A 16,132-nucleotide genomic window follows, 5' to 3' on the forward strand; every position below is an offset into this window, starting at 1 on the left:
ATATATATCTTTTTCTATTTATTTCCAGATTTAGATTGAAATAAATATTGGGGAATTTTTCATTCTAATTTTACTCTCTCTCTCTCTCTCTCTCTCTCTCTCTCTCTCTCTCTCTCTCTCTCTCTCTCTCAATAGTCATCTGTAATTAACAAGTTTTCAGTTATTTTAAACTTTTTACGTTGTGTAACAAGTTATATATATCCAGATTTCTTATTAGCTTTATTTACGATTAGTAACTATCATTTTTAATAGAGGATAGTGATTACGTTGAAGCTAAAGGGAAATAGATGATTTAAAACTTCTAAATGTTATCAATCAAATAACACTCTAAAAAAAATAAACATGATAAATATGTTAATTAATGTTATTACTTGTTAATAACATTCACGAACAAAAAATACTCATGAAACTGATAAAATTTACAAAAACCAGACGGATTTGAAAAAAAAAAAAACCAACAAGAATAATGGGAGGATAACTGATTCCTATTATTTTGAAAAAAAAAAACTAATTAATATTAGTTTAATCAATAAAAAAAATTTAATTTAATTGTATTATGTTTTTAAATTGGAAACTGATAGATAAATATATATATATATATATATATATATATATATATATATATATGAGTAATAGGTACAAAGAAGTCAATTAATATATGTCAATCAATAATTTGTTACATAGTGAATTTCATAGTTTCTCTTAAAGTTCCAGTCAAAGTTTTCTTTTATTAAGAAAATAGTTCATTATATATGGCGAAATAAATTAAATTAATTAAAATAGTTAATTTATTAATCAACTAAAACAGTTAGTTTAATTTACTCGGATTTGTTAGATTATTTTCTTAATAAAATGAAACTTTTGCTATTTTTTAAAAGGAAAGTAGGCTATTAACAATTAAACTAGTAGTTCAATAGTACACCATTATTTTTAAAAGAGTCTATTAGAAAAATAATCAAGTTAAATATTTGATATTGTTAAATAGCCAACATTTGGTAAATATTACGTAAAATAGTCAAAGTTTCATATATAGTATCAATTATTTTCTGCCAAAGGCTTCGAAAATTGTCGAACCACCTCTTCTCTCGGCAACAAAGTTCGAGAATCCAAAGAAGAATGTAGCGCTGGAATTGGTTCACGCATATTTAAAAACTTAACGAAAGTAATTTTTGTACAGCAAAAACAATTTTAAAATGCCATTGCATCATATAATTAGATGTATACATATACATTTGCAAATTATTATTTTCAGAATTTAGATTAAAAAAAAAATTATGTGAAAAATGACTTACTGAAAGAGGCTTACGGCCCGTCGCGGATAAGATTTCACTATCTCGGTCGAGACAAGAAATGCAACTTCTCTTAGAATGGAACCCAACTTAAGTCTTCAAAACTATTCTCAATATACTCCATAAAATTAAGAAAGAGATCTTTACATATACGTATCATGTATGTTTAAATGAAAAATTAATTTTCTTTCTTTGCTCTCAATTTTTTTTTTTTTTTTTTTTTTTTTTTTTTTTTAATAACAAAGTAACCAAATTCCTTAAACGCCTTTATTGGATCTCTGGTCAGCATCCATAGTGGCCGAAATTTTAATGCAAAGACTTGCCACGATTCCACTACAAAAAATGCATTCATTATTTGTCTTTTATTCCACCAAATTAAGTGAATAAATCACCGTAACGAAACATTGGTGATTCTAATGCCAAAAAATTGGTTCATTACTTAAAAAATAAAAAATAAAAAAAGCTGAGGCTTTTCTAAGGGCTTCTCCAGTGGAGCGCTATGCGTTCCTTAATTATAACGCTAGTGCTCCACTCGAGCGGCATAACCCACGCTAATATAGCGTGGGAAGTTATTTCCCAACAGTGCAGCGCTATTTGTAGCGCTGCACTGTTTAAACGCAATAATTTTTTTTTTCTCTTTTAGGTTTTAAAATTTACCCAAATGCCCAAATTGTATATAATTACTTAATATTTACCCCTAAAATTATTTAATTTATATAAAATTTATTATTGTGCATAATTTAAAAGACAACAATATTTTAAAATACAACAATGATATTTGCACATTGCAAGAAAATTATAATATTAAAACGGTCATAATAAACTAATACCAAACACAATTACATTAGCAATTTAGAAGAAAGTCAACAAGAAAACTCAAAAGACATTAAAAACACAATGCAACAAAATAAAATAACAATAGATAAACTAATATTCTGGAAGATTGGTGCCGGATCCCCCGAGACCGGTAAAATATTGAGAATATATGAATCAGAAGTCGGAGGTGGTGCATGGGATTGTTGTTGTTCAAGCCTCTTTTGCATAATTTTCGCTTGTTCGGCTTGAACATATGCCCGAACCTGTGGATCTGGTATTGAACTTAAATCTCGGAACAATATTTTATTTTCTTCCTTGATTTCTTTCAATTCCAAGTGGCGTTGCCTGATAACACTTGTCTTCTTCAATTGCTCAAGAAGTTCTTTATTTCATTCCTCAATACCACTAATTCTAGACATTATTCCATCATCCACTTTTTTTTTAATTTGGCTTTCTTCACCCCAATCGGCCGCTCAGGAGGAGATGGATGTCTAGCAGATTCAGGAGTTGGATTTTCTGACTCTTGTGGGCAAGATGAACCTCGAGATGTTTGTCTTGCACTTGAGGCTCCATCTTGGAATTTTTCAAAATTCTTAATAATGTTCCACACATGATCAAACTTCCAACCTTTCTTGAATTTTTCATCTTGTGAAAGCAATACTTTAGCTTGATCCATCGGAAAGTTGATAAAACAATGGTTAAGTAAAAATCTAATCGTGAGAAAATAATAAACTATAATACTCACAATATCTTCAGTTGAAGCACCGCTTGGGTGTCTATTCTCAATTTGTCGAATGCATGCATGCATCTTCCTTGTAGCTTTCTCAATCACTTGAATACGGCACTGGATTGATCGCGTCAAACGCATCTCTGAATCCGGACTTTTTCCGTTGTTGTAAGCTTCCGCAACACGAGTCCAAAACTGATCGGATGATTGGTATATACCGATGATTGGGTCTTGCGAAATCTCCATGTAAACCCTACAAAGGAGTTTGTCTTCATCTCGAGAGTAATTAGAAGCTCTAGACATTTTTTTTAGTAAGGTGAGTGATGTGGTGAAATTACAACTTATGAAGGCAATATTTATAACAAGATTCTCACGTTTCTCAATTCATTCTGACGCGATTTGACTACTCACTTACAAGATTCTCACGTTTCTCAACTCCTTCTGACGCGATTTAACTACTCACTTACAAGATTCTCACGTTTCTCAACTCGTTCTGACGCGATTTGACTACTCACTTACAAGATTCTCACGTTTCTCAACTCGTTCTGACGCGATTTGACTACTCACTTACAAGATTCTCACGTTTCTCAACTCGTTCTGACGCGATTTGACTACTCACTTACAAGATTCTCACGTTTCTCAACTCGTTCTGACGCGATTTGACTACTCACTTACAAGATTCTCACGTTTCTCAACTCGTTTTGACGCGATTTGACTACTCACTTACAAGATTCCCTCTATCATTAACTTTTTCTCTATAAAATACAAATTCTATCATTAGTTTTAATACACACACTCATTCTATTCTGAATATAATACACATTCTCTCATTTTATCTCCCAAAATGAATACTAATTGGTCCTCGTCGTCTTCAAGCTCGGATGACGATTTCATTACTAGTTTGGATGAAGAGGAGGAGGCCATAACTCGTGCTATCATCAACAACAATATCTTGATTACAGAGCTTATCCGTCAACATTCCAGCCAAGTAGACATGAGAGCGGGAGGCTCAGTGCCAGGACGTGCTTTCATCAACCGTGATCGAGTGAGTGCAGACCGTCGACTATTCAATGATTACTTTTCAGAAACCCTGATGTATGATGAAGCCATGTTCCGTCGGAGATATCGGATGTCTCGCTCATTATTCCTCCGCATAAAGGATGTTGTTCAAGGTCATGACAACTCCTTCGAGCAACGGGTGGATCGCGCCGGCAAACTTGGTTTGTCACCCCTTCAAAAGATAACAGCTGCATTTCAGATGCTGGCATACGGTGTTCCGGCAGATGCCACAGACGAGTACGTCAAAATAGGAGAGTCAACGGCGATTGAAAGCATGAAGAAGTTTTGTCGGGCAATCGTTGAGGTATTTTCTGAGCAATATTTAAGATCACCAACAACCAATGATATTGCTAGACTTCTGCATGTTGGTCAACAACGTGGTTTTCCAGGAATGTTAGGAAGTTTAGATTGTATGCACTGGAAATGAAAAAATTGTCCCACTGGATGGGCCGGCCAATACACGGGTCGCGGTGGAAAGCCTACTATTATACTTGAAGCTGTAGCAGATTATGATCTTTGGATATGGCATGCTTATTTTGGTATGCCAGGGAGCAATAATGATATCAATGTGCTAGATTCTTCCCATTTATTTTCCAATCTCACTCAAGGTATCGCTCCTCCTGCCCATTATGTCATACAAGGAATAGAGTATAATATGGGTTACTATTTGGCTGATAGTATATATCCAAAATGGTCAACCATCGTGCAAACTATCCAAGAGCCACGTGGCAAAAAAAAGTATTTTGCAATGAAGCAAGAAGCGTGCAGAAAAGACGTAGAACGTGCATTCGGGGTTCTCCAACAACGATTTGAAATTGTTGCGGGACCGACACGATTTTGGAGAAAAGACGTCTTACAAGATATAATGACTGCATGCATAATTATGCATAATATGATAATTGAAGATGAACGAGATCTTAGTGCTCCAATAGGAGTTGCGGAAGAAACACCATCAGCGAATGTTGAAATGGTGGGGGATGATGGCACAAGATTTGAGCAATTCGTTAATCGTTATAGACAAATAAGAGATAAAGATGCACACATCGCACTTCGGAATGCATTGATTGAGCACTTGTGGGAAGAGTATTCTAATTCCGAGTCATAATTGTTTGTGTTAAAGTTACTTTTATTTGTTGTGTTGTAGTTTGTTTTACTTTATTTTAATTGAGTTGTGTTGTAATTTTTTTTTTTTAATTGTATTGTGTTGTATTTTATTTTTTGTGTTGTGATTTTTATTAAATAAAATTTTATTTTATTTAATGTGTATTTATATTTATAATTATAATTAATTTATAGAGTAATATTTTACTCATTATCATAATTTTTCTAAGTTATCTAATTAGTAATAATAATAAAAAATATAGGGGTATAAGTATAAATAGGAAATAAAGGGGGAAAAAATAGAGTGAAAAATAGAGTGGAAAATAGAGTTCGGTTGGAGAGAAATCACTGTTTACAGAGAAATAGAGTGATCGGGTTGGAGATGACCTACCAATAATGACTTTTGATGTTTTTGTTTCGCGTCATACCAATAACGACTTTTGATGTTTTTTTTTTTTCTTCTAGTTCACTTTTAAGCGGTAACCTTTCTTTAAAGTCACATTTTATATTTTCATGGTACTTTTAAATTCCTTGACCATCAAGTATATTTTTTAAATCAACAGACGTGTAGTGCGGGTTCCGCATTATTTTAATCAGGACTGTTTTTTTTTTTTCGCTCGCTTTTCAGTCCACCAATCTATGCTTTATTACTCATTTTTCCACTGTGTGTATGGTTACTATAAACAAAAGAGACTGCAAAACTCAGCAGATTCCTGGAAGTTCTCGCTCTTTAATTCTCTACCATTCTATATATTAGTCTCCATCTTGTTAGTCATGTTGTACACGTTAAACGACTACAATTTTGTCTGTCGTGTTGACTGAGAAAAACACTATCAATAGTCAACAAAAACTCGCCAGGATATTCATTTGCATAATCATCTCTTCAATCCCACTCTTACTGAAAAAAAAAAAAAAAAAAAAAAAAAAAAAAAAAGCTTAGACATTCTCAAAAAATGGAAAGTTTTAGTTCAGAATCCATAAACTCACCAAGTACTGGTTTTCTCTTTAAACCCGCTTTCCTTAATGAGGTTTCATGTTCATTGCATTTAGTCATGTTGCTTTCGCTGTTTTTCGCATGGTCGTGTCAAAACCTCAAAAGAATTAACACAGAAGGTAAAAGCCAGAGGTTAGTGAATAGTAAAAGTGCTCATCACAAAAAGATTTTGATTGCTTGTGTTTATGTTTCTGCTGTCAACTTGTTGATGTGTTCATTAAGCTACTTTGCTTTGTCCAATGCAACTCTTTCACCCATTTTAGATTTCTTCGCAAAGACAGTTTCTTGGGGTACTCTCTCTGTTTATATATACTCTCAGTTCCCACACTCAATCCATTCAAAACACCCTCTTTTAGTAAGGTTTTGGTGGGGAATTTACTTCTCTGTTTCACTTTATTGCCTTGTCGTTCACATTGTTGTCTTCAAGAGACATATCTCGTTCCCCATTATGGTCTTCGTTCAATCCTTAATCTCCGACATCATTTCGGTTATCGCAAGCTCGTTATTTCTCGTCTATCTTGGAGCTCTAAAGTGGAAAGGGAGCGAAAAGAAGGATTCCCTTATCGAAGAGCCTCTTCTGAAGAAGAACGTCGAACCAAGGGGGGACAAAACTGTGACACCCTATTCGAATGCAGGGTTTTTCAGCTGCCTCACTTTCTCTTGGATCGGTCCTCTCATCATCCAGGGGTATAATAAGACCCTCAACCTCGAAGACCTTCCTCGGCTCGACCCCGAAGACACCGCATCAGTGATTTCTCCAATCGTGATCTCTGCGATCGAGTCTGATCATGGATCGATGACGGCGATCAAGCTCGCGAGAGTGGTCTTTTCGTTGTTACGGGGAGAGATTCTTTGGATGGCCGTGCTCTTGATCGCCTCAAAAATAGCTTCTTATGCAGGGCCGTATCTCATTGACGGGTTTTTTCAATACCTAAACGGAAAAAGAGGGTTCGAAAATAAGGGCTACACATTGGCCTTGGCGTTCATCATCGCGAAGCTCGTGGAGTGTCTTTCACAGCTTCAATGGTTCTTTGTAGCTCGGAAGATTAGAGTCAAGGCTTGCGCATCACTCGTGTCGTTGATTTACGACAAGAGTCTTGTCCTCTCAAGCACATCGAAGAATGGGAAATCGAGCGGAGAGATTATAAATTTGATGACTGTCGACACAGAGAGGATTTCCGATTTCGCGTTTTTTGTCCATGATCCATGGACAGTCCTTCTTGAGATTGCATTAGCAACGGCGATCCTGTACAGAAGCCTCGGTGTAGCAGCAGCGATCACGACACTCACCGCAACTATCCTTATCACAGTCGCGAATCATCCCCTCGGAAAGCTCCAGGAGCAATTTCAGAAGAAGCTCATGGATTCGAAGGATGCGAGAATGAAGGCGATCTCCGAGATTTTGAAAAACATGAGGATTCTCAAGCTGCAAGGATGGGAAATGAAGTTTCTTTCGAAGATTCTCGAACTCAGGAAGATCGAGACAGGCTGGCTTAGGAAGTTTTTGTACAGTAAGGCGATAACGACTTTCGTCTTCAAAGTCTCGCCAGCGATAGTTTCAGTGGTCGCTTTTGGGACTTGCGTGATTCTCAGGATTCCGCTTGATGCCGGGAAAGTCTTGTCGGCTCTAGCGACTTTTAGGATCCTTCAAGGTCCGATTAACAAATTACCTGACACAATATCGATGATAGCGCAGACTAAGGTCTCTTTCGAAAGAATATCCTCTTTTCTTCGTCTAGAAGAATTGCCGTTAGACTTAGGGTTTAGGATTCCACAGGGTAGTTCCGACATTGCTGTTGAGATCAGTAACGGAAATTTCTCTTGGGGGGAAAATCCAACACTAAGAGACATAAACTTGAAAGTTAGTAAGGGAATTAGGGTTGCGATTTGTGGAAGCGTTGGATCAGGGAAATCGAGCCTTCTTTCAGCGGTGCTCAGAGAGATTCCTCAGGTTTCAGGAATGGTCAAGGTTTGTGGGACAAAGGCTTACGTGGCTCAATCGCCGTGGATTCAGAGCGGAACGATCGAGGAGAACGTGTTGTTTGGTAGTGAGATGGATAGAGAGAAGTATGAGAGGGTTCTCGATGCTTGCTCGCTGAAGAAGGACCTTGAAACCTTGTCGTTCGGAGATCAAACGGTAATCGGAGAAAGGGGAATCAATCTGAGCGGTGGACAAAAACAGAGGGTGCAGATTGCCCGAGCGTTGTACCAAGATGCCGATATCTATCTTTTCGACGATCCTTTTAGCGCTTTGGATGCCCATACAGGATCTCACCTCTTCAAGGTAATTTACTTGTCTCGCAAGTAAACAAAAAAATTAGAGACACACTAGATACTTGATATCAATTTATTTTATTTTAATAATAACATGACAGGAATGCTTGATGGGGTTACTAAGTTCAAAAACTGTAATTTATGTCACTCATCAAATGGAATTCTTGCCCAGTGCTGATCTTATACTGGTAAATAAATTCAATAAACGTTTTTTTCTTTCCAGAATCTTATGTTATTTGTTATTTTACTTGATATCCCTAAAAGCCCAATATATTATCACTATCAGGTCATGAAAGATGGACAGATTAGCCAAGCAGGGAAGTACAATGAAATCCTCGAATCCGAGACTGATTTCATCAAACTCGTTGGTGCTCACATGGAAGCACTATCCTCGTTCGATACGATCGGACAACGAGATTCACCTATCACAAACAGAGAGGATAAAAGCAGAGAAGACAGAAAAACAGAGGACATAACCGCCGAACCAAAAGGACAACTAGTTCGAGAGGAAGAGAGACAGAGAGGAAGAGTCGGATTGTCGGTCTATTGGAAATACATCTCAACGGTGCACGGAGGAGCTCTAGTTCCCTTGATTCTCCTATCTCAGATTCTGTTTAATGCCCTACAAATAGCAAGCAACTATTGGATGGCTTCGGCGAGCCCTGCCACGGAGGATTCAAAACACGGCGCCGTCAAAAGCTCCACACTCGTACTCGTATACACCGCTCTATCAATAGGCAGTTCAGTTTTCGTGCTCTCGAGAACTACGCTTCTCGTCACGGCCGGGTACAAGACGGCTACACGTCTCTTTAACGAAATGCACGAATGCATTTTCCGTGCCCCCATGTCGTTTTTCGACTCCACACCAAGCGGCCGAATCCTAAATAGGGTGAGTAAAGCCAGGCTTAAAATTTCGTTCGGCAAATGATTGAAAGATGGCGCTACTTTTTCTGGAACTTTGAAAATTTCCCGATATATTGAAAATCGACGAGAAAATATAAGTAAATGAAATCGCAGTCCCATTTGGAATTCCGACAATATTTATCGTGAATGCATTTCAATTACTAGAGTAGAGTATACACTTTTGTGTAAATTGCATGCCTTTTAACACTAATTGTAGTAGAATTTTTATCACGAAAACCACATGTTTAGGTTAGAAATAGTAACTTTTCATGGTGTTTACATCTTTTTTTTTTTCAAAATTTGTTTACTTTACAATTTCAGTTATAAGAAATATAATTGTTTGCAATTAGAAAATAATACTATTTTCGAATGATTTACAATAACCATTATTTTAAAAATGTTGCCGTTTAAAAACACCATATACGAAACCTTCCCAACCAATTTTCAACTCTTACCCAAATTTCTTTCTTTCTCTTACAGGCTTCGACCGACCAGAGCACTTTGGATCTAAGCATTTTCTTTCATGTTGGGACATTCGCTTTCTGTGTCGTACAACTCCTTGGAATTGTCGTAGTGATGTCACTAGCTGCGTGGCAAGTATTTGTTGTATTTTTCCCGGTTATCGCAGTTTGTATATGGTATCAGGTACTTTCTTCTTTTTTTTTCATCTTTGTTACCCTCTTTTTTAAAAGCAAATAGTTTGTTTCAATATTCGGAATTTCTCAAACTACATAGCAATACTACTTGCCTTCCGCTCGAGAGCTATCGCGGCTGATCGGAATCTGCAAGGCTCCGGTGATACAGCATTTTGCCGAGACAATCTCGGGCGTTGTGACGATAAGAGGGTTCGATCAAGGGCTGAGATTTCGACAGACGAATATGAGGCTGACGGACTTGAGTTCCCGGCCCAAGTTCCACTACGCGGGTGCGATGGAATGGCTATGCTTTCGGTTGGACATGTTGTCGGTCACAATGTTCGCGTTCTCTTTGTTTTTCTTGATCTCTGTTCCCAAGGGATTTATCAATCCAGGCAAGTCATTTGCTTAGATATCTTTCTATCCTTTCCAAGTAAGCTATTTAGTTCAAATAGTTTCCGAACTATTATGTCTGTCGCGTTTTTGTCTCCGAACTAATTTATTCAAAGCAAAATGATACTTAAACTATTGATTTTGTTGCATTAGTAATTTTCATACGAATACATATTTTTTCAACTGTTGAATTTGAAAAAAAAAATTAATAATTTTATAAAACGGACTATGTTACAAAATCAATGGGTGCATAACCATTTTACTCGAAGTAATTAGTTGAAGGACAAAATGTCACAAACATAAAGAATACTACTTGCACTAAAAAAAACATTTAAAATAACTGAAAGAATAATTTGAATTTTGTTCTCTTGTATAGGCATTGCGGGCTTAGTTATCACATACGGACTTAATCTAAACTCATTACAAGCTCATCTCATTTGGACACTTTGCAATATGGAGAACAAAATCATATCGGTCGAGCGAATTCTTCAGTACACCAGTGTCTCCAATGAGCCTCCTCTTACTGTAGAATCAAATCGGCCGGTTCACTCTTGGCCGCTGCACGGAGAGGTCGAAATCCGTGATCTTCAGGTACGATCTCAATCACTCTTGATGTTTGTTTTTAGTAATTATTCTAGATGTTCTTCTGAAAACATAGTTATATATTGAAGACAAGTAAAAGAAAAGTACGAAAAGGAAGAAGACAGAGAGTAATTTCACTAAGTCAGAAATAGGTTACAAAATTCGTTACACATCAAATGCCTCACGTGCTTTAACAAACTTTAAGAAGCATAATTAAATAAGGGTAATTTAGCAAAATAGCCAACTTAAACGTTGGGAATTACTAATCAAACGTTTAAGTTGGCTATTTTTCTAATTTTTTTATTGAATAATGAATAGGTCCGATATGCACCGCACTTGCCGCTGGTGCTGCGAGGCATCACGTGCACTTTCAGCGGAGGAACAAAGACAGGAATTGTCGGGAGAACGGGGAGTGGAAAATCAACTCTGATACAGACACTTTTCCGGATAATCGACCCTGATTTTGGACATATTGTCATCGACGGGATCGACATATCATCGATTGGACTTCATGATTTGAGATCGAGGCTAAGCATAATCCCTCAGGATCCGACCATGTTCGAAGGGACTGTGAGAAGTAATTTGGACCCGCTCGATGAGTACACCGATGAACAAATATGGGAGGTATGTCTTTATTACGTCCTCTTCTTTTGAGTTAGCTGAACTGGCCAAGATCCCTATTGTAAATTTTACTATATTGTTCTGCCAAAATAGTAAATTAAAATTAATAAACTTTACAAAATAGCTAAATTTTTATCTAAAATTTCCAAAACCCAAGGTTAGTACCCAAATTTTAAAAAATGTACTAGTACTAATAATTTTTTTTTTACCATTTATATACAGGTGATTATCTTACATTATGCGTGACTATTTTTATTGACATTTTCAAACTTTGATTAATGGGAAAATGACACATATATATACCTTGTGTTTTAGTGAAATGTCGAGCTTAACCTTTGGTTTTCAAAAATGTCGAGATCATACCCTCTGTTTAACAAAAATAACGAAATTATACTATGAAATAGACAGCAGTGCCACAAATCTTCTTTTTATTGACTTTTCATTGACGTTGACTATAATATTTATATGTAAACACCAATTATCTTTATTCATTCGCGTCATATATGTAATTTATTTAGAAACTAAAAAATAAACAACAGTCTCTTAATCGTGAATAATGCAAAAAGAGGCAAAATGGTAAAAATCGACAGTTGATAGTCATCAAAATTACAGATTCGAATAGAGAACCCAATGATTCAGAGTTGCAATTTGAATACAGAATGAAGTCATCTCTTGGGTGATATGAATTTTATTATTTAATTTCAATTTAAGGCTATTTTTATTTCAAAATTGGAAATTCGAAAGTTAGGATACTGTTTTGGATTTGATTCTGTTTTTCTTATATAAGTGTCAATGAAAGGGAGATTTGTGACACTATTATCCATTTCAGGGTATAATTTCGTCATTTTAGTTAAACAGAATGTATGATCTCGACATTTTTGAAAATCAAATGTTAAAGTCGACATTTCACTAAAACACATGATATAAATGTGTTATTTTCCCTTGATTAATTTGCTAAAAGAAAGTTACAATCTTAGATATTTTGTTGAAAAAAAAAAAATCAGACTTTGGCTATTTTACAAACAATGACTCTTGGTTATTATGTATTGTTTTTGGAAAAGCAAGACATATGCTGATTCAGAGCCCCTACAAACTCATGCACCATATTATAAGAGAGTTGGGCATGAGTTGTGATATATTTTTAATATTTAATATTTAGGCTACATTTTGAATAGGGGTAATTTCATTGAGTATTTCAAACAGTTTCTTCAAAAAAAAAAAATCTAGTTCTAATCGCCGTATTAATCTCTAGGCTCTGGATAAATGCCAACTTGGAGATGAAGTTAGGAAGAAAGAAGAGAAGCTTTATTCTTCAGGTTTGTTTTCTTCATTACACAAGCTTATGATCTGCATGATTATTTTTTATTTTTTTATTATTATTTTTTTTTTGGCATCAACTATACTTTGATATATTAGTTAGTTGCATTTTCACGCTTAAACCTATTTTTTTGTGATTACCTCATCGAACTTCTTCTTGGCAGTAATTTTTCGTCCTTATTTTTTAAGAGAATTATCGCATGTTCCGAGCTTAAATACTAATTATTCATATTCTAATAATTTTTTTTCCATAAAAGATATTGTTAAAGATCAGCATAAAAATTTCAATTGAAATTTCTACTATTGTATAAACTAATTTGCGATGATGTGATAATCTGCATGAACATTTTTTTATCCGTTATGAATGGATTTTTAGGGGGTTTTGTAAAAAGCAAAAGCATTAAAAAAAACAAAAAAGAGCTAAAATATTATCCAATTTAGCCTTAAACAGAACGTGAATTTTTCATCGTAGTGAGCGAGAACGGAGAAAATTGGAGTATGGGTCAGAGGCAGTTAGTCTGTCTCGGCCGAGTTCTACTGAAGAAAAGCAAAGTCCTCGTTCTTGACGAAGCCACCGCATCGGTGGACACGGCCACGGATAATCTCATCCAGCAAACTCTCCGTCAACACTTTACTCATTCAACGGTCATTACAATCGCTCACCGCATAACCTCTGTCCTCGACAGTGACATGGTTTTGCTTTTGAGTCACGGTAAGTCATTATATGTAGCTCCATGATTTTGTTTCAGTTTCCTCTATCAATTCGGTTGCTTTATGTTTAAATCTTTTTAATGCAGGTATTATAGAGGAGCATGATTCTCCAGAAAGATTGCTTCAGGATAAATCATCGTCTTTTTCGCGGCTCGTGTCAGAGTATACCGTGAGATCGAATCACGATTTTTAAGAAACATCAGCTTAGGAAATAATGGCATTGTAATATTTTGCTATGCAAGAATGTTCTCATCAAAACCCAAATTCGAGAAATGTTGTCCACTACTGAGTAAAAGCAAATTATATAGTAATCAAATTTATTAACAGGGACAACTCCGGTTCGCCTGAATGTATATTTTTCACAAATTTAATACCAAATCCAAAGCCATAAACGTTACACAACGACAATGATATGAAATTGCAAAGACATTAATCAATTATACAAGTCCCCAAGCACGCACTGTTCGGATGGCTGATACAGAGAAAAAACTTAATACACTACATTTCCCGGTAAAGTTTGAAAGTCACGTGAGTGCTTATTATTCAAATAGATCCGTTTTTAAGACCATGCCATCTTCTTCAGTCCTCGATGTCGTCCGAGAAAAAACTGAATCGATCACTCGAGAAACTTGGTCGGTTGCTCCGGAAAGACGAAGCCGAGGCCGCCGAGCCCGTGTCTTCGTCGCTGTAACAAAAACTCATGTGTAGGCTCTGATCATCGTCTTGCTGCGAGACTGAATCGCCTCTGAGACGGTCTGCCAAGCCCCACTGACCAAGCTCATACCAAACGTACTGTCTTCCCTTGACTTTGTACCAGAACTGGACCGACTGTATGCGATCGACCTTTCTATATTCCGATCCTCCGTCGGGTTGAAGATCGAGCACGAACTGGTCGGGCATGTCGTACAGAGCCAGAGATTTGAGACGGCTCAGGCCTCGGATTTCGGATGGAAGCTCTTCCAGTTGAGGGCTCGGGCCGATCCTCAGCTCTTCGAGATTCGGCAAAGCACCGTCTTCTATTTCCAGGGCCTTCAGTCCATGCAGTTCTCGCAGAACGAGCAGCCTCAGGGCTCGGAAACCACCTCCCCCGAAGTGGAGCCTGTTAAAAACCGTCAAGTATCACAGTAGTTTAGACTTTTTCAAACGCTAAGACTAAACCAAAAAATTAGGCAATAATCGTTGAAATAATCTGTAAAACACACAGATGCCTATAATCAATAGTTACAAAATGCAACATTTTCAATGTATTAGATGGGGACCCTGATATCACCGGTCAGATAAGGCTCCCTGGGATAGTTAGACGTCATTCCCGACCACCCCCGAAGCCCTCATGTATATCAAATGCTCCAAAATTGATCCGATATCTTTAAAGTTAAAATGGCATTAATTACCCTTACTTTTAGAATGATTGACTTCTATATGCTTATCATATTTTTCTACTAGCGAATCCCAAATCCCCTCTTGAAAAGGTAGTCACACGAATTCCGATTATAACATAAACCCACAAACTCTAGTGAGAGCCACTTCGCTTCATCGCTGTCTATTGAATCTCTTTATTCAAGCTCACGAGTGAAAAACCACTGTAAAGTTTATAGCTGGTTTATTTTTACAGTTCAACTTGCGGTCTTGCTTGAGGAATACAATGATCATTCTGTATTTTTATTTCTCTCCATAAACAACTAATTTATAAGAGGTTTCCCAAAAAAAAAAAAAAAAACACTTGGATAAAGAGATATGAAACAATAGGAGAACGGAAAGTTAGTCCGAATATTAATATACCTGTCTCCGTTGAACGCCCGGTAGAGCCAGAGTGATACTAAATTCGGCAAGAGAGAGAAGTGAACCAACGGGTCGTCGACCAATCCCGAGAAGCTCAAGCACACCATTGTCAGGTTTTGGAGGCTCGAGACCCAGACCGGGAAATTACTTAGTCCCCCCTTCAAGACTAGATGCTCTAGAAGAGGCGGTGGGGTAACAATAGATTGCAGATCGAGGCTCTCGTTACCGTCCCGCAAATGCAGAGTCAGACGAACGAGGCCGGTCATCTTTTCTATAGACTCGCATAGAGTCCTCGAGCCTCGTCCAGTAAGCCTCGAGACTCCGAGCCTTCTCAGCATAGATGAAAACTGGATAGTGTTTGGCAAAGTGTAGCTAGAGAGAAAACCTTCTCTGCTATTGATTTGTATTGAATGAATGAATGAATTACAATTGGTCTATACAGTATATAAGTTACAATCTTGGCCTTGGCCTAACTGCCTAATAACCAATCCTAACCAACTGACCACTTGCCAATCCAGCGCGTGCTCAATCAACCACTGCCACGCTGTCACTGCTAGTTGGATCAGTACTGGTGTCGTGTACTCTATCATCCCCCCTCAAGCGAAATGGGGAGAAGTCCACATGAAGCTTGGATCGAAGCTTTAGAAAACGCTGGACAGATAGGTTTTTGGTGAGGGCATCAGCAGTTTGGTCAGCCGTTGGGACGTAACGGATCTCAATCTCTCGGCGGAGTACCATATCGCGTACAAAATGAATGTCAATCTCGATGTGTTTTGTGCGAGCATGATGGACAGGGTTGGCGGCCATGGCAGCAGCACCAAGATTGTCACACCAAATAACCGGAATTGCAGGCAAAGGCACATGGAGTTCTGAGAGTAGAGAGCGGACCCAGATTATCTCAGCAGCAACGTGAGCAAGAGCCCTGTACTCT

General features: G+C 37.1%; 3 protein-coding genes and 1 pseudogene across 3 annotated transcripts; 2 read left to right on the plus strand and 2 right to left on the minus strand.

The window, feature by feature from the left end:
* Nucleotides 1–1,809: 1,809 nt before the first annotated feature.
* Nucleotides 1,810–3,135, minus strand: LOC149398333 (uncharacterized; annotated as a pseudogene).
* Nucleotides 3,136–3,676: 541 nt separating this feature from the next.
* Nucleotides 3,677–4,996, plus strand: LOC149398334 (uncharacterized). Its single transcript, XM_089614558.1, has 2 exons — nt 3,677–4,301; nt 4,440–4,996. Exons 1-2 carry the CDS (start codon nt 3,677–3,679, stop codon nt 4,994–4,996), a joined length of 1,182 nt encoding a protein of 393 aa, XP_089470684.1.
* A 678-nt stretch (nt 4,997–5,674) lies between these two features.
* LOC149398335 (ABC transporter C family member 3-like) lies at nt 5,675–13,674 on the plus strand. The gene is made up of 10 exons (XM_089614791.1): nt 5,675–8,270; nt 8,362–8,448; nt 8,547–9,149; nt 9,644–9,808; nt 9,899–10,193; nt 10,568–10,782; nt 11,092–11,397; nt 12,647–12,710; nt 13,184–13,423; nt 13,509–13,674. The coding sequence occupies exons 1-10, from the start codon at nt 5,946–5,948 to the stop codon at nt 13,613–13,615; spliced, it is 4,407 nt and encodes a 1,468-aa protein (XP_089470917.1). The 5' UTR covers nt 5,675–5,945; the 3' UTR covers nt 13,616–13,674.
* A 12-nt stretch (nt 13,675–13,686) lies between these two features.
* On the minus strand, nt 13,687–15,528 carry LOC149398336 (disease resistance protein RPM1-like). The gene is made up of 2 exons (XM_089614792.1): nt 15,202–15,528; nt 13,687–14,521 (listed from the first exon to the last, which is right to left on the minus strand). Exons 1-2 carry the CDS (start codon nt 15,465–15,467, stop codon nt 14,002–14,004), a joined length of 786 nt encoding a protein of 261 aa, XP_089470918.1. The 5' UTR covers nt 15,468–15,528; the 3' UTR covers nt 13,687–14,001.
* Between the last annotated feature and the right edge of the window lie 604 nt (nt 15,529–16,132).

The sequence above is a fragment of the Urtica dioica genome, chromosome 5, assembly GCF_054948205.1.
Source record: "Urtica dioica subsp. dioica isolate 48M chromosome 5, U.dioica_male_clone48M_v1_H2, whole genome shotgun sequence".
NCBI lineage: Eukaryota > Viridiplantae > Streptophyta > Magnoliopsida > Rosales > Urticaceae > Urtica > Urtica dioica.

Coding starts and splice junctions, on each gene's coding strand:
- LOC149398334 (XM_089614558.1), top strand. CDS start 3,677: ATGAATACTAATTGGTCCTCGTCGTCTTCAAGCTCGGATGACGATTTC. Junction 4,302..4,439: donor AATGTTAGGAAGTTTAGATT/GTATGCACTGGA, acceptor TTGGTATGCCAG/GGAGCAATAATGATATCAAT.
- LOC149398335 (XM_089614791.1), top strand. CDS start 5,946: ATGGAAAGTTTTAGTTCAGAATCCATAAACTCACCAAGTACTGGTTTT. Junction 8,449..8,546: donor CCAGTGCTGATCTTATACTG/GTAAATAAATTC, acceptor TATCACTATCAG/GTCATGAAAGATGGACAGAT. Junction 13,424..13,508: donor GGTTTTGCTTTTGAGTCACG/GTAAGTCATTAT, acceptor TTTTTAATGCAG/GTATTATAGAGGAGCATGAT.
- LOC149398336 (XM_089614792.1), bottom strand. CDS start 15,467: ATGACCGGCCTCGTTCGTCTGACTCTGCATTTGCGGGACGGTAACGAG. Junction 14,522..15,201: donor CGGGCGTTCAACGGAGACAG/GTATATTAATAT, acceptor GGTTTTTAACAG/GCTCCACTTCGGGGGAGGTG.